This window comes from Echiichthys vipera (genome assembly GCF_963691815.1).
Source record: "Echiichthys vipera genome assembly, chromosome: 11".
NCBI lineage: Eukaryota > Metazoa > Chordata > Actinopteri > Perciformes > Trachinidae > Echiichthys > Echiichthys vipera.
The window spans coordinates 25,052,563-25,074,648 of NC_139836.1; the positions used below are offsets into that span (position 1 = coordinate 25,052,563).

At 41.9% G+C, this 22,086-nt stretch overlaps 1 protein-coding gene across 13 annotated transcripts in view; it reads left to right on the forward strand.

The window, feature by feature from the left end:
* LOC310953766 (mitogen-activated protein kinase kinase kinase kinase 3-like) overlaps positions 1-22,086 on the forward strand; it is a gene marked incomplete at its 3' end in the record, with an annotated part of 47,150 nt that overhangs the window by 17,243 nt on the left and 7,821 nt on the right. For 2 of the 13 annotated variants that reach the window (XM_083922945.1, XM_083922952.1), the window contains exons 12-32: positions 606-722; positions 4,647-4,725; positions 4,835-4,893; positions 6,915-6,977; positions 10,107-10,159; positions 10,612-10,650; positions 12,846-12,920; positions 15,362-15,413; positions 15,568-15,958; positions 17,326-17,438; positions 18,346-18,387; positions 18,724-18,808; positions 18,928-19,007; positions 19,323-19,383; positions 19,552-19,669; positions 19,847-19,905; positions 20,249-20,352; positions 20,692-20,872; positions 20,969-21,037; positions 21,136-21,228; positions 21,849-21,919. In XM_083922945.1, the coding sequence (XP_083779071.1) occupies positions 606-722; positions 4,647-4,725; positions 4,835-4,893; positions 6,915-6,977; positions 10,107-10,159; positions 10,612-10,650; positions 12,846-12,920; positions 15,362-15,413; positions 15,568-15,958; positions 17,326-17,438; positions 18,346-18,387; positions 18,724-18,808; positions 18,928-19,007; positions 19,323-19,383; positions 19,552-19,669; positions 19,847-19,905; positions 20,249-20,352; positions 20,692-20,872; positions 20,969-21,037; positions 21,136-21,228; positions 21,849-21,919 (2,004 nt within the window). Of the gene's footprint in view, positions 1-605; positions 723-1,126; positions 1,202-4,646; positions 4,726-4,834; positions 4,894-6,914; positions 6,978-10,106; positions 10,160-10,611; positions 10,651-12,845; positions 12,921-15,361; positions 15,414-15,567; positions 15,959-17,325; positions 17,439-18,345; positions 18,388-18,723; positions 18,809-18,927; positions 19,008-19,322; positions 19,384-19,551; positions 19,670-19,846; positions 19,906-20,248; positions 20,353-20,691; positions 20,873-20,968; positions 21,038-21,135; positions 21,229-21,848; positions 21,920-22,086 lie in introns of all 13 variants that reach the window. The other 11 variants (XM_083922951.1, XM_083922953.1, XM_083922949.1 and 8 more) reach the window with 10 other exon arrangements.

Below are 22,086 nucleotides of genomic sequence, written 5' to 3' on the forward strand. Positions count from 1 at the left end.
CACTACCTGGGCCTCGGCGAATGCTTCTTGCCTGTCCATACGTCATCACGGCTTAACACGTCACACGCATTGACTGACGTCATCTCGATGCCTTGCTTTGTTTACAAATCTTTCCATAGACCTCAGAGTTTTTGTGCGTCTTGTCGACTGTTTTTGAATAATTTCATCGACCAAATCTGCAGTAAACACTCCACCTCCGCATCACACCAACGTGAACCTTTCACAACCGTTGTTGTTGTTAAATGTCCGTGCATGGTCTGTCTTTTTTTTTTTTCTATGTCCAAACAGGCGCCCATAAAATGACGTCAGAGCCGCCGTAGGCCTCATGCTCCTGCTCGGACACGTGCGCACACTCGTACATGTGTAAATGCTCTTACAAAAGCCCACCTCTCCCAAACAGTCCGTGGCCGGCAAGCGGGCTGCAGCTAGGCGCGGTGCGGTTGCACTCACACTGGTCAAACGAGCTAGGCTTTACCCGTAAAGCCTGTTTGGGCACGGTACAGATGGACAGTGTGAGTGCGCCCTAAGTATTGGTCAGGCAGACCGATACTTAAATAAATACGACACAAGTGATCTTTAACACACCTCCCTCTCTTGTCCTCCAGCACCCTTTTGTGTCCCAGCCTCTCAGCAGGACGCTGGCAATAGAGCTGCTGGACAAAGCCAACAACCCCGACCACAGCACCTTTAATGACTTTGATGACGATGACCCCGAACCAGAGGTAACTTTGACCTTCTCAAGTTTTGCTTTCATTACAAAAGTGTCATCAAGCTTGCAGAGGCCAGCAGAGTCGTGATAATGCTTTTGCTGGATCTTGCTTCCCTTCAAATCGTACCCTTCTCTCTCTCCGCAGTCTCTCTCTCTTTTCCCTGGCACATGTGACTCATCTTTCTGCTCTCTTGTCCTTCTCCCTCTTCCCCCTCCTTGCCTTCTCGGTGCTCTTTTCTCCACTTCCTCATCTCACTTTTCTTGGCTTTTATCATCTCTTTTCTTCTGCTCCTCTTCTTCCTCTTTCCTCTCATCTTCCTCCTTGTAGCACTTCTCCTTTCTCTTTACCTTTCTCTTCTCCTTCTTCCTTCCCTCCTTTTTTTCTCCTGTCTTCTTGTCTCTGTCCCACATCCTCAGTTTAAGTACAGGGGTCATTTCCTACCCATAAGCCCCGGTGCTCGACGTGCACCTCGTTTTGCGGCCCGTAGGAAGGTACCAGTTTGGGCTGCGGTGTCTGCAGTGATGTCATTCTAACACAAACGATACTGTTTTACACTTCGAGGAGGACCACAGAACTGAATGAATAGAAAGTAGATTTCCATTCAATTCTGTGTCTGCTGTTGCTGTCATGGAAACTGGCATTGGTATGTAATTTATCAGACAGCTGATGGAGTACGTTGGCAGTAATTAGTTCAACATACCAGTAAGCATTTGTATTTAACGTGATTTACTGCTTCATCAGCTGGTGTGGTTATTTTCATATAATCATAGGATTACAATTATAGGATTATATAATCACAGTTTTAGTGACCTTTATTTTAAAAGAATGGAATATATTCCATTTAAATACATTTCATAGACCTACATGTAGATGCCTGTCACTGTTTTTTTGTTGTTGCTAGTATTTACTTTGGGAAATGGGCTCATTTACTTTGTTAGAGGTTGATCAGAAGATTGATACCACACTCATGTCTTTGGGAAAACAGCCAGCCTGGCTCTGTCCAAAGGTAACTAAATCTGGCCTCAGGCACCTCTAAAGCCCACTAATTAACACATGATATCTATGTTTTTTAATCAATATAAAAGTCAAACAAACTGTGATTCTTGGGGAGGTTATGTGCATATTTTGTTCTCTTTGGACAGAGCCAGGCCAGCCCTTCCCAGTCTTTATCCTATGCTAAGCCAACTGCCTGCTGGCTGTAGCATAGCATTCATATTTACTGTACACATGAGAGTGGGCTCAAGCTTCTCTTCTAACTCACAAAAGAAAAAAACTAACTTTCCCAATATGTCCAAATATTCCTTTCATTTCTATGTAGCTGTAACAAATATTCCAACTTTCTAATGACACACACTGACCACTCTCACAGAAATACTAAGCTCACTTCCATGACAGCATTATTGCCATCTTGGCTAAAGCACAGCAGATCACTAAATGGCAGCTCCTTTCTTTTCCGTTCTGTGGCTGCGACTGGTCGATAAAGAAATGGTTCAAGTCATGAAGATGGCTTCCAAAGTGTGACATCATCACATTATAATGCAGAATAGGGCATCCAAACCAATGTCCAGGTCTAATTGTAATTGCAAACTACCAGAGAGGTAGTGTTTCTCTTCTTACTCTTCTGTTTTAGGATGGTTTTAGGTGAGGGGAAATGTTTAAACATCAGCGGTACAGTAAAGGCTGCCCATCTGTTACTGCAAGCAGCTTAAAAATAGAGCGTAAGGATGGTTTCACCCAGCTCTGATTAAAAGATCAAAATCTTCTCTCTCCATTTGGGGGTTTGGAAACGCAGGATACGGGCTGCATTTAAAAAAGGGTTGGTAGTATTTAAATGTCAGTTATGGAAGCCATCTTCATCTACCTTTGCCAGTACCGTTACTAACCATGAGTTGTGTGTTATGATAATGAACTTTGCATATATAAGATTGGGTTTTTGAATTGACAAATCTGTTAGTGGATCTGTACTTCACATGGTCTTTGTTTCTCTTTTGCAAGCACGGTTTGAGGTTGCTGTGTTTTTAGCATTTCTACAAGGAAGCATTTAAAAAAGATTAAAGATTAAGAGTTGGATTCCCATGTCTTTTAAAATATATATTTATATAAACCAGGTTGAGGTGTGATACTGTGAAAATGCCTGTATTCAGAAACTGTGACTTGAAACGAGCCGTCAGGGCTTCTGTAAAGTTGTGATGCCACAACAGTAGAGCGGGCTGGGCTTTTTCAGGATGGGGGCTTAGGGCGGACTCACACTGTCCATTCGTACTGTGCCCCGTGCTTAGGGTCTGCTCACACTGTCCTCCCGGACCATGACCCGGACTTTAGGGTACTTGTCCCCCCTCCCTCTCCCCCCCGCGCCCCAGCCCCGTTTGTACTCACACTGCCTTGGCCTCGGCCAATGCTTCTTGCTGTCCATACGCCATCACGCCGTAACACGTCACACGCATTGATCGCGTGTGTGTGGCTTTATTTACAAATCTTTCCACAGACCTCAGAGTTTTTGTGCGTCTTGTCGACTGTTTTTGAATATTTTCATCCGACCAAATCTGCAGTAAACACTCCACCTCCGCATCACACCAACGTGAACCTTTCACCGCCATTGTTGTTGTTGTTAAATGTCCGCGCATGGTCCGTCCTTCTATTTACATGTCCGAACATGCGGGCATAACGCCACTGCCGTAGGGCTCGTGCTCGTGCTCGTACACGTGCGCACGCTCGTGCTCGTACATGTGCAAACGGCTCCGCTAAAGCCCACCTCTTTCAAGCGGGCCGTGGACGGCCCGCTGGCCGCAGTTGAGCGCGGAGCGGGTCCACTCACATGGCTTAAAGGTACTAGACTTTAGCTGAAAAAACGGTTTTGCCCGCGGTCAAAAGGACAGTGTGATCACGCATTACTTGAATTGATGCGGGCCTGGGCGCGAATGTGTCTTGCTTATACTTCATCACCCCTCTGAGATTTAGCTTCGTCCTACTGTTTTTGAACATTTCCTCGGACCAAATCTGCAGTGAACACTCCTCCTCCGCATCAAACCACCGCAAACCGTTCAGCAGCATCTTTTTAAATGTCTGCCGCGAGTGAAAGCTGCATATAAACAGAAATCAAGACTGCCGTCAGTGCTTGCACATTGCTCGTACATGTGCATCCATGCTTTGCAAAAGCCTGCCTCTCTCAACCCGGGCCGCGGTTATACTCCCACTGGTCAAACGAACTAGACTTTAGCCGTGAAGCGCGTTTGGGCACGGTACGGATGAACAGTGTGATTGCGCCCTTAAAGAGACAGGCGCTAAAATGGGGTATTTTAGACAGTGTGAATACAGGTATATTCAGACAGACCGTATGAGAAAAATGAAGTGTTTTTTGAGCATTAAAGCATGTAATTGTTCAAGTAGAAGCCCCAAATACAAGTATATGAAAATGAGCATGATATGGGATCTTTTACCTCTGTTATGTTTAAAGGAAATGAAACCGCCTGGGTTAATGTGCAGGTCAGTGGATAGTGTGTGATGCCAAGACCGTTCAGCTGTTTGCCACATGGGTCACTTATATTAAAACATACGTGCTCAAGGTACTGTATGGCCGTCTAAGACAAAGAATATCCTCTAGCGTATATGTTTAGGGGGTATTTCACCTCACAGAGACCCATGAGGACAGTTTAAACACTAACGGAAAATGTTCATGTTGTTGCCAGGGACAGTTTGTGTTGCCCGTGTTCTGTGTTGCTATGTCTTGGTTGTCTGGTTGCAGAGTGTGGCTGGCTGTTTTTTTTGCTGTGTCATCAAATCCCACCCACAGGAAATAGCAAAGGGATTGTGTGTTTTTTTTAAAAGCCTATTGTAATCTTCTCAGTGCCGTGTTAACTAATACATTGGGTATATTCTTTGAACAGCTATTTGACTGTGTGTGTGTGTGTGTGTGTGTGTCTTTCTCTTTCCCGATAGTCTCCGGTCTCTGTTCCTCATCGTATTCGTTCCACAAGCAGGAGCACCAGGGAGGGAAAGACGCTGTCAGAGATTAACTGTGAGTCCACGCACAAGTTCAGTGTGAAAGAATACATTTCCAGGCAGAAAACAGGAGTGACCTCCAGAACGTTCTAACTGTCTGTATTTCACCCCTTAATCTTTCTCAGTTGGTCAGGTGAAGTTTGACCCTCCATTGAGAAAGGAGACAGAACCTCATCATGAACCGGTGAGTTAATAGATGTGGCATATATATGTGTACGTGTTGTGTGTGAATGTGAGCGTACGTCTGTGTGGTTGTGACTTCACCAGTACCAGCATGGCTGATCCTCACCTACTCACAGGAAGCATCCCGACCAATCCATGATGTTGCCGGTCTGTGTTGAACCAAACATGAAGCCCATCCACACAGGATAATATTTAATTAGGGATGTCCCGTTCTATGCCAGCTATGATTCAAGGATCTTTTAGCGAGTAGAGACGAAAGCAGATTGCCAGAGATCAGAGTGTCTGGGCTTGTTGTTAGAGTCAGGGTGAGTGGTTTACCTGTAAATGCCCAGAAGGAGCTTAGAGTAGCTTTGAAGGCTCCAGTTGAGGGGATACAGGATGCCTCCTGGTTGCCTTCCTGTTGAGGTTTAAATCTGTGGAGACCCTTGCATAGAACCTGAAGTGCTGTAGGGCTCATTTGTCCCACCTAGCTTGGGAAGCCTCAGCATCCCCCTTTATACGCTGGACGATGTTGCAGGGGAGAGCAACATCTGTTGCCACCAAGACTCAGACCTGGATAAGCAGCAGAAAGCGGAAGTATGGATGGATTTGCATGAAGCAGTAACCGTCTAGTGGTGAAAAATGGTGAACTGTGAAGTGCTGCTAATATTAGCTTTCTTGCTATATTGTCTCCTCATTTACATGGAGACATGGATACATATATACCAGATAAGATTGAAATATCAGGGCAGAGGTTGTACCCTTACTGTTTTGTTAGACCTACTAATTTGTTTATGCTTGATTTTGGCATAAAAATGCTATGTTTTCATGCAAAGATCAGGACTGGGCTTGTAAAAATGTGTATTTTTGGAGATGTAGCTGCTTTTTAAGATGTTTTTTTAGAAACTAAAGAGGGTTCTGCTATTGCCCATCACTTGTAGACACTTGCTGAAAGGAGAGTTTGCTTGTGGATCAATGGGGTGGTGCAGGGTTCATGCACAGTCACGGCGTCTTGTCAAGTCCTCTGCTCCCTCACTCCCTCACACTTGTTCTGTCCTTCCTTTGCACTTTTTCCCACAAACTCCGTTTTATATTCGTCCCTTGCTTCGAAAAAGTTGAAACTTCATCCTAAAATGCCCTGTCTTTCCTCCCTCCCTCCCTCCCTCCCTCCATCTATTCTATTATCAATTACTGTGAATTCATGTTATGAAACTTAGTCACCGGTGTAGGTCTTGGCAACATTCATCTACATTCATCAATTGTCCTTCAGTTTTATACCCTGTCCTTTTAAAGTAACATAACAACACGGGGTCTCTCTCTGTCTTCAGTCATTGTGGGTTTTAGCCCTTAACGATCTGTGTAGCATTTTAAAATCAATAAATCATGACCACATTACTATTGTAATATTGATCACATAATTTCTGATTAGTAGAAGAATTTCATTGCTCAAAAGAGACTCTGCAAAAGCAGATGGTGCAAAGAGTCATTGTAAACTTTCAGCATGTTTAACTCTCTTGTGTAATACGACACAAAAAAACAAACAAACCCATAGCAACACAGGATTAAGGTAACATGTGGTCTAAATTCAAATAAATACTAATAGTAATACCACTGGAATGAGACAGAGGCTATTAACTCTCATTGTTCACTGAAGAAGGCAACACAAAGCTATATATACTCATTGTTTGTTTTAGCTTCACATAGCCCCGATGATATATAAATGTACTATATTAATGTCTCTCTCCTCAGTTCTGCCGATTTTGAACCCCCATCTACACCAGTGTGCTCCATCCTTCCCTTAACCCATGCCCCGATTCATCCCCTCTTCTCCTCAGATTAATATTCTTGTATCTCCCCTCTTCTCTGTCTCGCTCACCTACAGACTTCAGAGCCCATTTTGGCCTTAATCCATTTTTCATCCATCACCCTCCTTCTTGCATAAGTCCCCTCCACCCCCCCCCCCCCCCCTCCCCCACCCGTTCCCTCCATCAGTCCAGGTTAATGTATTAACTGAGGTCTCTCTCGCTCTGTCTTGCTGACCAGTGTGAATCTGAGCCCTATCTGGACTGTGTTGAGGAGCTCTACTATACCGCGAGATCTAATCTGGTAGTACTCTTTCTATCCGTCTCTCTCTCTCTCTCTTTCGGCCTCTCCCTGTCCACCTGTATTGATCAGATTATTTTTTCTCTTTTTCTTTTCAATCTGTCTTCATTTCTTTAACCGTATGCCTTCTTTTTTATACCTCCGTCTTACTCTCTCCATTTTTCTCTTTCATTCTTAATCTGTCTCTGAAGGGCAAGTCCTTGTCCTTCCCTTTGGGTCCCTTGCTTTCTGAGTCCTTGCTGTAAATTTTGTTTTTTTCTCATTTTTCCAGAGTGCTGATTGTTTTTGGCTGCTCCGTGTCCAACGTGTGTTTCTGTTCATTTTCAAAGTTTTTGTTCCATCTATTCTGGTCTGTCCATCTGTTACTTTTTCGTTATTCTCCTTCCAGGCTTGGTTTTTTGCCTCACTAACTGGTGTCGTAGTTGTCATGGTGATGAGAGTCCTTTGTGATGTTGTTTCTGTTTCCAGATATACGTACAATACACACATTCGCACAAAAGTTACAATCAATCAGATCAAATTTGTGTGTTTGTTATTTAGGAAATGTGTGTGCGACAGACAAACACACACATGCACAAATGAAGCTCAGAGGTCAGATTACAGTCATAGAGCTACACCTCTGAATGCTGTTATGGGGGCAGTGCCTTGCTCAAGGACACTTGTGAGGGGTTTGAACACAGGCATTCCTACTCAAAAACATTAACGCTTTTGTATCCAAATTTATAAACACACTTGACCTTTTAATGTTTGCTGTATTGTACCTAATATTTGTTTGACATTTCTCTCTACAGAGTGTGTGTCTCTCTTCCCTACTGCTTATGTATCCTCTAATCTCTTACTTCCTATATTTTCATGCGTGAGTGTATCTGTATGATTGTATGTCTATCTGCAGTATGTGTGTTTTCCCTCTGCTCGCTTGTTACTCGATGTCATTATCTTAAAACAATGTTTTTGGGACACGATGCTGCATTCACATTGTGGCTTCATGTAATAGATGTTAGATGAAGATAGAGCTGCAACGGTCAGCCAACTAATCAATTTGAGTCGATGTATAGAAAGTTAATTTCAAACTATTTAGATAATTGGTTAAAAGTCAGTCATTTTTCAGTCAAAAATGGCAGGAAATGTTAACTGTCAAATATGGAGATTTCCTTCTTTTCTCTGTTTTTATATAATTTAACTAAATAGCTTTGGACTGACAAAACAAGTTTGTTTAGTACTTTTTTTCAGACCAGAGCACAGAAACAGGCAGAACACATTTACACTATGTCTGCTTTGAGGTGAAAAAAGAAAAACACAAACACAGACAAGAAGAGAAAACCCCCAACATGAATCCCGCTTTCCCTCCCAACAACCCACGTCAGGCACGGTCACAATAAAAAAAAAGTAACCGAATAACATGTATCATAAGTATTAAGTAAGATAAAGTAAAAAAATAATAATAATAAAAAAGGGGGAGGAGGGGTGAAAGACACACTAAAACTAATGGCAAAAATAATTAACACAACAACAAAATGGGGGGTCTCTCTCCTTCCAGTGTCCTCAGCATCGTCAGGAATAATAATAACAGTAGTATATATAGAGAATATATATATATACAGAATAACAGTAACAACATTGAATTGGATTTGTGAAACTGGGATAGATATTTTTCACCATTTTCAGGCATTTTATGGACCAAACGATGAATTGATTAATGTAGAAAATAATCAGCAGATGAATCCTTAATGAAAATAATAGTAAGTTGCAACCATGTGTGGAAGCAAGTCTAACCTAGAGTAATGAATCACAACTATATTATATTGTCTTTCATTCAGGTGTAGAAACAACACTTTTCTGACATACTTGACTTCACTTTGACACATTATTGCTTATGTTTTCTAAAACAGTGGCTCCCTATGAATCTAAGGGTCGGGATCGACCAGAAATGTATGAGGGCCCCTTGTACATTTTGGGTGGATCACTGAGGGGTCCACCGAACAGCTTTTGATCAATCATTGCTTAGCAACATTAGCTAGGTACAGCAGGCCTGTCAAACTCTGGATTTCTCTGAATGCTGGAGTGGTGTGCGTAGGGCTCCAGTGAAAGAGATACTCTTGTTTTGAAAGAGTTTGAAGGATAAAACACTTTTCCAAAGTGTGTTTATGTAAGATGTGATTGTTGGCATCATGTCTGGCAAAATATATAATCGAGTGTTACTTCTCAGGCATAAGCAGCACATTGATTAATTAGGTTACAATAATACTAGCACATCCACTGTGCAGTATTTCAGCGTAGTTTAATTAGCGATCTACAACTGATAAAACTTTCTAACTATAGTTCAAATTTCTTTAATTTTTGCTTTTGTCCAGTGAAATACTTGGTACTTTTCCCCCCTAAGGGCCTACAATGAAACATTTGGAGGAACTGGCCACAGTTCAAGTCCACATAGAGGCCATAACATGTGATGACAGGTCATAAGCAGGCATCTAGAAGTTGCCTCATTTTAGGGCGTCACACGGTAAAAAAGGTTGGAGAAAAACTGGATTAAAACCAACTTTTGTGTTTTACCAACTAAGCGCATATTATTAAACAGAGCAGGATTACTGCAGGTATCTACATGTGTCAACCTGCTATCCATGTTCTCCTAATGAGGACAAATAATAATAGGTACAGTTTTTATCATACCAGCAAACTTGTCATTGTCTTCTTTATCAAAACTATGAAGACAAGATGCAATACCTGCCATGGTTAACATCTTTTTGATATATATATATATATATATATATATATATATATATTTTAGGCCACAATGTGAACACAGCAAGAGTCAAAGCTATACACAGAGTCAGCCATGCGCTCACTGTGTCCGTGGTTAGGAAATGAACTTGTTTTGATTGTTGTTTTACTGGGGATAAGATTATTTCTAGCAGTCACCATGGTTGCTACAGTAGCAGCCCCTGCAGTAATTTGACTATGAAACAGAGTTTCAGTTGTAGTCACTATTCCAGTGTGGTTTATGGTGGCGCTTGGCCAAGATCTTCAGCCCTGTTTATGCCCCTGGAGAAATCAAATGCAGTAGCACCTACTTCAATAAGCTACTTCTACCTAAGTGTTATGTCACAGGAGTAATGTAATTTGTTTCTCTCGTAGGACTTGCAGTTGGAGTACGGGCACGATTCACCGAGTCTACTGGGAGGAAACAAGTAAGTCTCTCGTGAACTTACCGTCCTTTTGTCTTTTGCACATTTTTATTTGTGATGTCTATTTTTTAAAATATTTTTACACCTTCATCTCGTTATCTCTCTGATGCTTCAATCGCGTCCCATTCTTTCATCTACAGTTGCAGTTAGTCTACAACCTTGAAGGAGGTTGTGGACTAACAGGGAGAGCCAGAATATAAGATAGGACGAGTTTTCTGTGGGCTGTATGTTTGATGATTTATTCATAATTGCAGCTTGAGGGTGTTCTGTTAGCTGTGTGTTTGTGTGAGCTTTTTTGCTTTCAAGTGCGCCTTGTAAGCAGAAAAGCTCAGGTTCAGATCAGGGCAGATTAGTTTTCAAGCATGTCGATTTTTAGTCCTGTTGAATAAACTACTTTTATAGACGTAATTATTTTTCTTCTTCTCAATTCTACTTTCAATTTGTCTGACAAACAGGAGTCTTCTCAAATCTGTGGAGGAGGAGCTACAGCAAAGGTAAGTCAGAGCCTTCCCGTATCCTGATTCACTCAGGGCCTCTTGATTCGCTGGTGTTCTAACCACACCCACCCTTCAGACATTCATTGTTAACGGCCGGACTAATTGAGCCAATCACATGCAACTAACGCTGTTGTCATGACCTCAGGCTGTCGACGCTGCTCTCAGCACTTTGGATTCTTCTGGGTTTTGTTTTCCCTCTGCGGCTTGCTTCACGCTTTGATGTCATCAGGAGATGGCTGTGCTTTTATAGGAGCTTTCTGCAGAGCATGGCTTACACACACACTCACTGACTCACAATCTCATGCGTGCGTTCAACACACATGCTCATATATATACAGTTTTCCAGTCAAAGCTGCACTAGGTGTCTTTAGCAATTTTATTGGCAAGTCTGTGGAGACGTTTTCTTGCCCCAAAGACAATGATGATCGTCGTGCTTTGCTCTTTTCTTGAATCAATGTTTTGTATATATGATCTACATAATGTCAGAACTATGATATTCTGTAAGACTGTTTGGAGACACACTTAAAATGTAGTTTCTTAAGTTTGAGTTCTCAGTTTTTGTCTTTGTTTTGTGGACAGACGTGGTGGTAGTAGTAGTAGTAGTAGTAGTATGTATATACTGTATGTATCAATATACAAGAAAAAGTTTAATTTATGTGGCCTGGATTTGGAGATTCTAGCTGTTTGGCGTAAATGCAAGTATATTCCCTTTGAATGGAGGCGTTTATTAATTTAACAATATTGAAAAGTTGTCCCTTTGGAAAAGATGCTGTGTTCCATCAAAGACAGGGTTTATTATTACTGTAAATTCTCAAATAAAAACTGAGATCCAGGTAGAAATCTTAAAGATGCAGAAAAATATACCTGTTGTGTGATGTTATTACGCTCGCTTTCAAGTTTCAGTAATATGATTTATATTCAAAATTGATTTTAATTGCTTCTACTGTGCTTTGCTGTTATTTTGATCCGTGTAAAGCTACTTTCAATGAAACTTACACTTTCTGCAGATGTTTCACATTAAAAACTTCCACTGGCTCAAATGCAAGCAGCAATCTGCGGCCTGAAAGATGAAGCCAATACAGAAATTCTGTAAACATGCTTTCTTTCTAATGGCCAGCAGGGGGCAACTCTACAGGCTTTTCGAGCCTACTTCTCACTTGATTTATTACCTCAGTAAACATTTTCCTCATAAGTTTATGCTCTCAGTTGCTAGTTTCAAGACTTACTCATTACAGCACAATGTTAATTTTGTTAGTTTTTGTCCTGTTTAGAGTAAAATAGACTATAAAGCAGGGGATTATATAGAGCATGGCTACCTTTTGATTGACAAGTGGCTACCACGACGATGTCCTCAGGTTGTAAGTCAGCTCCACTCCTTGCTTCTCCTCAGCTCTGCCCTCTCTTCCAAATATGGTCACTACTGTCTTCAGAAGGGTAGACCACAAACCAATAGGTGACGTTACATCGACTACGTCCACTTCTTTTATCGGTCTATGTTTAAAAGGCACCCCTCCCCTTCTGGGTGGACATTACTATGAAACTTCTGCAGGAAGTGTTGCGTTTCATTGGATAGAGCTTATCGCTGATCAAAAGAACAGCAAAGTAGAAGCAATTGCAATTATCTTGTAAGAGAGTTTAGCGTTATCTGTTCCATTTCAGAACTAAATTAAAACTAGCAGATTAGAAAACAGGAAGGTGTCACTAAAACAGAGAATCAGGATGGTAAAGTTGCTATGAATTGACAGATTAGAGGTTAAGTCTACTGTGTAGAGTGGTGTGTAGATCTGCAAGGACTGTACAGGTTTAAGAAGTACAGTGGGGTGTCATCGGCATGTTATGGCTGCTTCTAGGTGGTTCTGAGCTCAAGGAATAATTGGACATTGCACTTTTTTGTTTGGATCTGTTCTGTCCTTTCGGATCTGCCCAGGGTTCAAGGGTCAGAGGTAGTTTGTGGATAAAGCTTCACTCAGATCTCCCTCCCCTGTTCCTTCTTCCTCCATCCTCTTGCACCTCCTCCTCCTCCTCCTCCTGCTGTTGTCATCTCCTACCTCCTTTGCTTGCTCCCCAAAACTCTCTGCCTCCAATGCCCTCCCTGCTTCAACCACTCTATTTCTGTTCTCTACCTCCCCTTCTCCCATCCCTCCCTTCTCCTGCCTTACCCACCCTCCTCCTATCTTCACCTCCACTCCCAGGGGCCATGTGGCACACTTAGGGGATGATGATGATGAGGATGATGATGGTGCAGATGATGATGAAACTCACACTCAGTAAGTTCTCTCCCAGTCTTAGAACTGGAAGCCTCTCCTTCCTTGTCTTCCCCCATCTCTTTCTTTCCCCATCTTTTGGAAGAGGAAAGGATGAGGATGAGGAGTAAGACAAGGCGGAAGGCTTCCGGTCTTTGCCACAGTTTCATCTACGCATTTCTATGCAGCACACCCCACCATCACGTCACATATGCCACCTGTGTTTGCGTGTGTTTACAGCCTGTGTGTTTTCTGTGCCATCACTACTGTCTTGTGTGAAGTTTAATAGCTACTAACAGTAACCCTAACCCTAAAAACTCACCTGGAGGTTAATTAATATAGAACATTGTTTGTTTATTTTTCAGTTATTTCTATATTTTACTTCCTTAGATACACAGGGAGAGAGAATGTCTTTAGCCATGGTGAGGGCTCAACACCACAGTATTAAAGAGTGCATCGTAGCTACATGTTAACCCAGTTACATAGAAAATTTCAGGCATGTCGTATCATTCAGTTTTCACCGGACTCTAGCTGTTTTTTTGATGCTTGAAATAGGAGCTCTGCGTTTTGGTGCTTAGATAACCGATCCTCGTGACCTTGAGATCTTATTTGCTGTTCTCTTGTTTTGTTCTCCACTCGCACCGCCATCTGTGTGCCTCCTTGCTGTGTGTGTGCATTCACGCTGTCCTCTCCTGCCTCTTTAAAACTGTATATTTGGCGTCCAGCCTCATCCCTTATTGTGTAGAAGCCAAATGTCTGCGGCGGACCAAAGCATTCTTTGTAGTCAGAAAGGCCTCAGTACTTAGCACACACAGTACAGGGACTGCAAAAATAGAAAGAACCTGAATTCCTAAATGGACTGCAATCAGTACTAGTGTGTAGTGGAATCAGAGCTACGGTACCTGGCTACAAACATGTTGTATAAGCTAATGATTTGTGCACAAAAACACTTCAGAAACTATTTCAAGTGTATACTCGCAGTTCAACATTTGTGCTGTGCTGGCTATCTATTACATGCCTGGCTCCTGGTATTGCATGTTTTGTCATATAAGCCCTGCCCACATTATTCAAGCACAATTTGTAAAAGTAGGAGTGGAAAAACAGATTTGGGCACAATTCAAAATGGTGGAAAAACGATCTTGAGGGAAGAGAAATTAATTTTGTTTTGCAGACTACGGTTGAAAAGTTACATGCCAAGACGTCAAGTTTGTTGTGAAAGTGCTAGCATCTGGCCAAATTGCACCAAATGAACCGAAACATGCCATTGGGCTTACAGCGACACATCCATCAAGTGTGAAGTAGTTCAGGTGAACGCTTTATAGTTTGATGCATTCGCGGTAAAGGGCCGGTAGATTGTTCCAAATCAACCTGCTTTCTTTTTTTGGGGGGGGGGGGGGGCGGGGTTAGCGGCCCTAAAAATTTCTGCACCCATAGGTGTTTTCTTAGACCCTTATATGCTCTCCGTGTAAAGGCCAACTGCCACCCACCACCATGCCACATTTCCCAATACAGTGTCTGTATGCTACCCTTACCAAGCTCAATCACATTCTCAGCCCTGAATGTGTGAACCGCGTCTGTTACTCATGAGTTTTTACTGATAAGATTTACATTAAGAGCTTAGGTCAAATACCTGTTGACCAACCATCCAACCGTTTCACGTGACTCATTTTTATGTGTGTTCCTGTATTTGTGCGTCACTCTGATTTGCCCCCAAGTCTTTGTCTGTTTTGATGTGTGTGCTCCGATTGGTTCTTTGTCTGTCAGTCATTAACACGCCGCTCAATACATCTGCATTTTATAAGGCAAAATGGATAAAGTCTCTGTGAATATAGTGCTGGTAAAATTATAATTCTGTTTAAAAAATAAGGTAGAGAAGCTGATCAATTTGGAATATTGGCTGTAATCGTATTTTCAGTTTTTCAGTGTCAGCGCTGCTTTTCTCAGAGACTTTACACATGCTCCATCTGTAACTGTTCTTAATGGTCTCTAATGTGCCATTTTCAATTTGTATGCAGTTGGTAACCTGTTAAAGTAGTTCTCTTTTATCTGTCTTAGTGTCAAATAATGTCGGGCTATGGTTATACTTGTCATTTTAGGTTGTTTTTTTTCTAACTCTCTGATCACAGACACCAAATCTAATCCAGTCTAGAAGCCAGAAGATGTCTCCACATCTTTATTGATTTATCTTTTTTTAAACAAGATTTTAACGGTGTGGTTGTACTCTTTTGTCTGTAGGTGATCTAATCTATTCACAAAAGAGCAATTTAAAGAAATTGACAGTACCAAGTATGGATACGTTAATATGTGATCTTATCAAATGTGTCCTTTATGATCAAAGTGAAAATGGCTTGAAAATGGCAAGTTGACCCATAGCCTCAGTAGTAAAATGTTGAATACATTGCAGTTTATTGTCTATTTTCTGTTTTGTCAAGGAGTATTTTAAATGTTCTCTTCTAATTCTTCAGTAAATCAAGCACTATCATGAGGCCAAAGGTCCCACCTCCACTTCCTCCCAAGGTATAAACAACCGAATGCATCAGTTCAGTCAGTGATTTGTCATTTTAGGATTCATTTAAAAGTTTAGTCTTATTTTTTAACATGTTGTCTTGAATTCTGTTTGTCATTGAAAATGTGAGGTGACTCTTTGTCCTTTTTCTGCATTTCCCTTCAGCCCAAGTCGATCTGCTCGTCCCAACAACCACAGCAGCAGCAACAACAAAAACACGATGATAGCCAATCACACAGCGAGGACGACGGCGGAGGGGGAGGGACCATCAAACGGTGTCCGGTCCCAGAGACGGCGAGCCCCGCCAAGCCGGCCTCAAACGTCCCACCGCGGCCCCCGCCCCCGAAGCTGCCACCCCACCGCCGCAGCAGCCTAGGTAACGAGAGCCCAAAGCGCACGGACGTCGAAAACTCATCCGCCCCAGAGGATGATGGGAGCTTTAGGCATTTCTGGGAGTGGCTCCACACGCCTCACACAGAGGAGGAGCTGGAGGAGGCGTGGGAGGTGCTGAAGGTGGTGAAAGAGGAGCAGGAAAAAGAGGAGGAAAAGGAAGAGCGTAAGAGCAGCCACTTGGTAGATTGATAGTGTCCACAGACCCTGTCGTTCCCTTCGATTGGTTGTGTGATCTCCCATTAGTCAGTCCCCGTAGTCTGATTTCTTTGTTCCATAAGCCCATTAATAACAGTGCTTTTTAAATCTTTTGTTTGTAGTTTCTTTCGTCCATCAGCTCCTGCTCAATATAAGTGTTTGTCTATTTTTTTTTTGTCCAGTCTGATTGGTTGTTTAATCCAATCAATCAAAAACTAATAGTCTGCTACCACTCCCGCTCCCCTCCTAGGAGGAAGAAGGAAGAGGAGAAAACATTGTCCTGGCTGATCAGAACTCAGGCAACAACACATGATGGTGACATGATGTGATAGAGTAGATCTGTCAGGAATAGTGTAGGTTTAGTTCTCTGTTCATGAGTCTTCTTATTATTTGATTCACTTTATACATTTATCTCATCCGTTCTACTCAACAGAAATCAAACATCAGAAAACTTACATTAAAGCACTAATTAGTACAATAAAATATACTTTTAAAGGCACATTTTTGTCTCTCAGACTCCACTAGAGATGGAATAAGAGCAAGAAGAGAAACACCAAAGCAGAAGCAAACCCTTTTTGATTCCAACGTACTAAGAAAAACTTAGTAATACTGTAAGGAATACAAGAAATGCATTTATCAAAACACATTCAGTATGACTGGAGTATTTTGAACATTCCCAGCATGCCTGTATGATTTACATTTGATAATTTCCAGTGCATTAATCATTTATATTTTCATTACTTCCGCTGAAGTCAGAGTTCTGTGAAATCTTCCTTCAGTTTCTATGCAACCGCAGGGCTAGATATTTAGCAGCAGTTTGTTAGTTTGGTTCACCTGCTGAGAAGATAGGTCCTATGATGACAATAACTGTTGGTGCACAGATCTCTTTCTCTCTTTGGTGTTTGGGGTTGCGCTTAGAAAAAGCATTGAAAGATACGGTTGAAGAAATCAACATTAAATAGTCTGAAAACAAGGCGGAGCAATAAACAGTAATAATGGTTCTTTAATCTTCAGCAGACACACAGTGGTGGATTTGCACAAACCTTTTTTTAATAGAGCAGGATATGCAGGATATCAGTCATAATTTACCAATATCTATGTGTTGCATTAACACCTTACTTCGCTCATGACTATATTTGATCCTCTGTGTTCTTCCTGCTAGCCTGCTTCCTCCTTCCCTCCCTCTCTGCCCACAGTAATCTGTTTATTGTTTTAGTTTAACTCCTCTGTGTTTTCAGTCCTGCCAATCAGATTGTACTCATTTAAACCAACTATATGCATTCTCTGTCGTTCACACCATCTTTGAGACGTTGAGTTGTGTGTATGTTGTTGTAGGAAATGGGCTGAACACAGCTCCACACTGTGGTGGAGAGCGGGACACTCCACCAGAGAGACAGTCCACCATGCCACCGAGTGTCCCCATACGGAAAGACAAGAAGGACGTTCCGGTAAGCAGCCTTGGCTCTGCAGCAGTGGCTCTCAGAGATCTTTGAGGAATTTCCTGTGTCCAATTTTAAAGTGAATGTTTCACTAAATTTCCTTTTTTTTGTTAGTCGGGCACTCTGTTTAAAGTAATTGGGTGCTGTGTCTGTCGGAAGCCAGTGAAGGATCACATTCTTTTCTTTGCACTAGCGGCTCCTAATGGTCATTCGGGTGCCTGTGCAAAGACAGGGTGGGATTTAAGCACCTCTTAAGACAACTAACAATGCACAGGAAGGAGCTCAAAACACATTTCAAACCACTGAGTTTGCAGGAAATTTAGCTAGGGATGAAATGGTTACCGGTTTAATGATAAAACCACAGTAAAAAGACCTGACGCAAAGTATTTCTGTTTCAGAATTTAGTCATCATTTAAACTAAGTGCAGATGATACTGTCCACTACCAACCTAAGTGGGAAACAGTGTGGGTTTGTTTTGCATCATGTGGCAGAAGGCGGTGACAGAGCTCCAGAGCTTTTTCAGCCTTTTGCGAGAGTCTAAGTCTTAAGTGTGGTCGTATTTTGGTTTTTAAGTGTGCTGTGGGAAACTTGATCAAAGATGATCACCCTGTCTGCAGAACATGCAGAAAGAGAATCGCTGTAAAAGTGCATGTTACTATTCCAATGTTTATTCAAGCAAAAAGTGCTTAGTGCTGCTAATTTTACTTGAGGTTTTCATTACAAAACTTGGTGTGTATCATGCGTGTTCAGTCACTATAATTGTGATGTGAAATGTTCACGTTTCATCTCTAAATTTAACATTTGAAAAAGAAAAATTGGTGCTGTAACAACAACTAGGGTCTGTATCTTTATGTGCTCATGATCCAGTGCTGACTTTGTGTGCGTGCATGTGTGTGTGTTTATCTGTCTGTCCCAGAAGCCGATCAGTAATGGCCTGCCTCCTACACCTAAAGTCCATGTAAGTAACGGTCTCTTTCTGCTCTTCTTTATAAAACTCACTGTTCTTGTACAGGGAAAAAGCTTCCTTTGCAAGGATATACCATCATATTAAATAACCTGCTTCACATGGTTTGTTGAATTAAATCGTATTATCCGTTGGTTTTATTGTATAGAGACTCATGAAAACTTAAACAACCCGGCAACGAACATCAATATTTAGCTCAATGAGGTTTCCTGTTCCCTGAGTTAAAAAAAACCCTCTTTGCTTTTGAACATCTTAATCTGCAGAATATTCAGAAAATAATCTTTATTCATCTTCATCACATGTATTCATCTGCTCCTCCTGTTCCTCCAGATGGGTGCATGTTTCTCCAAAGTGTTCAACGGTTGTCCTTTAAAGATTCACTGTGCCACCTCCTGGATCAATCCTGACACCAGAGGTAACCAACAGGAAACCTCATACATCCTAAATCCAACCACCACGACTCTCGTCATATGTGAGGGGTTGCTTTGCTCTACACAGTGGTGTAATGTCTGTTTCTGTGTGTGTGTGTTTCAGACCAGTATTTGATATTCGGAGCTGAAGAGGGAATCTACACACTAAACCTTAACGAGCTGCATGAGACCTCGATGGAACAGGTGAGACTGGAGATCATGCGCTTTAAGATAATAGCAATATACTTTATGAAAATACAGTTTTCACCTGCTTTACATTTTGGTTTATACTCTTCACTGTTGTATGTGAGACATTCTGAAATAATGCTCCTCTCCAGTGTTAAATAGTCATATATATATATATATATATATACATATGTCATAGATAAACCCCAGATAATATCAGGAGAATCAGGTCTGGAGATAGTCCAGAGTTTCTTTTAAACTGTGACATACTATTTAACCTAGGATGTAGATTTGTGCATCTTAATTTCCTCTCTACCTTGTATCTGTCCGCAGCTCTTTCCTCGGCGGTGTACCTGGCTATATGTCATGAACAACTGTCTTCTTTCCATCTCTGGTGAGCTGCAACACGTCTGTATGATGGAACTGTTTGGAAGTTGACTATATAAATTGTTTTATTCTTAACACTTTTAAACATCTTGTACCTAAATGTCGACATTAGCCAATCTTTACTTTTACCCCTTATTGCCTGTTCTCTTTTTGATCCTATTTCTTTCCATTCCAGGAAAAGCCTCTCAGCTGTACTCCCATAGTCTGAGTGGTATGTTTGAACAGGCCAGACAGCTACAGAAGTTACCAGTAGCCATTCCCACACACAAGCTGCCTGATAAGATGATTCCCAGGTAGCTCTCCCAACAATGTCCTTTTGAGAAACTGAATTGTAAACTCGTCTTTACGTATATATCCGTCTGAAAGTCATAGAAAATTCAAATAACTTCAATGAAAACAGTCACTTTGAATCATCTCAACACAGAAATCCTTTTTGAGTGACTCTGATTTCTCTCTTTGTCTGTTTATAGGAAGTTTGCGGTATCCAATAAAATTCCTGACACTAAAGGGTGCCAAAAGTGCTGTGTAGGTGAGTTGTAGTGAAGAAAGATTTCTTTTTTTGTCACTGGTAGAGCCGCTTGTTCAATGGCTCTGCACTACCGCAAGTTCAAGACTGATTGTGTTTAAATGTGTTGACTACAAACAGAAACCAGACTTGCGTCCACTACCATACTCTTGACCCATTTCCTACAAATCCTACATTCCTATGCAGAATCTCATTATAGAGATGAAATAGTTTGTATAGCAGTGTAAAACCGCATAATGCAAACTTGTAACCGTAAATATTTCACAGGTAAATGTGAGTTTAAGATGCAAAGGTTACCAAGACAGAGAATTCAAAGTTACTGATAACTGGTGTTGTTTCTCTGCAGTTCGTAACCCGTACACAGGCCATAAGTACCTGTGTGGAGCCTTTCAGTCGAGTGTCATGCTGTTGGAGTGGGTGGAGTCCATGCAGAAGTTCATGCTCATCAAGGTCAGTTTTTGATCAATGAAACCTCTCATTTGTGTGTCCTGACCTCCCGTGCTAGCTCAATTTATTCCCAAACTCCAAATGTATGCAGAGTAAACATGTGACGTATTTTTTATAAGGTTAGGATGTGTTGTTTAAAATGTTTAAATCTAAGCTCTAAAACACTTAAAAATGTCTTTAAATATAGTACTCAGCTACAACTGTCTATTCTATTTCTCTGGCTGAACGTACTGCGGACATCCTTCCTTTGGGAGAAGTCATTTGTCGTGTATCCTGTGAGATTGCAGACAACACTAAAGCAACTTCCCTTTCTCACCAACTTTCTCTTCGTCTACTTGACAGAACATCGACTTCCCGTTGCCGTGTCCGTTGGAGGTCTTTGAAATGCTGGTGGTGCCAGAGCAGACTTACCCTCTGATCTGTGTGGCGGTCAGTAAAGGCACAGAACTCAACCAGGTGGTGCGGTTCGGCACCGTCAACCCCAACTCTACCTCCTCCTGGTTCACAGAAGCAGGTGTGAACAGTGAGACCAGTTCTTGTTACGTCAAATGAACAACACTTGAACCGCCCTGAGATGTCGCGCGAAAATAACTCTCTGATCTCCTCTTTCTCTCCGCAGACACACCACAGACGTGTGTGATCCACGTCACGCAGCTGGAGAGAGACACCATCCTCGTCTGCCTCGACAGTGAGTCCCATTTTGACACATGCGTTTACACTATAAAACAGATTCACCAGAACTTCACTCAGCTGCTTCCTCTCTCTACCACCTCTCTCCCTCTGCAGGGTGTATAAAGATAGTGAACCTCCAGGGCAGGTTGAAATCCAGCAGGAAGTTGTCAGCAGAGCTCACCTTCAACTTCCAGATTGAAGCCACAGGTAAAGCTCGGGGGAAAAGCCACACTTGTATATAATACCTACAGTACCAGTCAAACCTTTAGACACACTTTCTCATCTAAGTGAATGAGAGAGCTTGTCCAAACTGTTGATGGTACTGTACACACAATTATAACTTGTGGCATAAATATGGAAACCAAAATGGCTTTCATGAGCTGAAAGAATGAGTGATATTTGTTACAATTTGTTACGGCCTCCAAACGATTGAATAAATTGACTAGTGGCTCAAACTGGAGAGCGAAACATAAAAGAAGGACACCAAAGAAGATAGAACTTTTAACGGTTTTTATTAAACAACTTATCCCAACAGGAAACAAACATTCCTGAAGGAAAAATAGCGAAATACAAATGAGGATCTTACCAAAAAAGAAATCGGCAAACCCAAAAAGGGACCTGGAGATGCCGGCCAAACTCAGCAAAAATGGAGGGGGGACCAGGCCACCCCTTATAGGGACGTTGGAGCTGGCCCCCCTCCCTACCTAACAAAACCAAATTATAAACTAAAAACCAAACGCAACTTGAATTGACATGCTCATCTTCTAGTGGCTTTATACAATGCATGCGAATGTGTCTCTCATGTAATTGCTTCTGTTTCTTTGCAGTTTGTCTCCAAGACAGTGTCCTGGCCTTCTGGAGGCACGGCATGCAGGGACGCAGTTTCAAGACCAATGAGGTGAGATCGATCCCGAGTGTCTCTGTAGGTGTGTGCCCGATTTAAGAAGAGAATTCACACAGGATTCACTTCACCGGGCACCACATAAGGGGTACATGACAATCAAATAGTGGTACATGTCCATCACAGTGTTCTCCAAGGTTTGAATGTTTTGTTCTGTCTGCCCA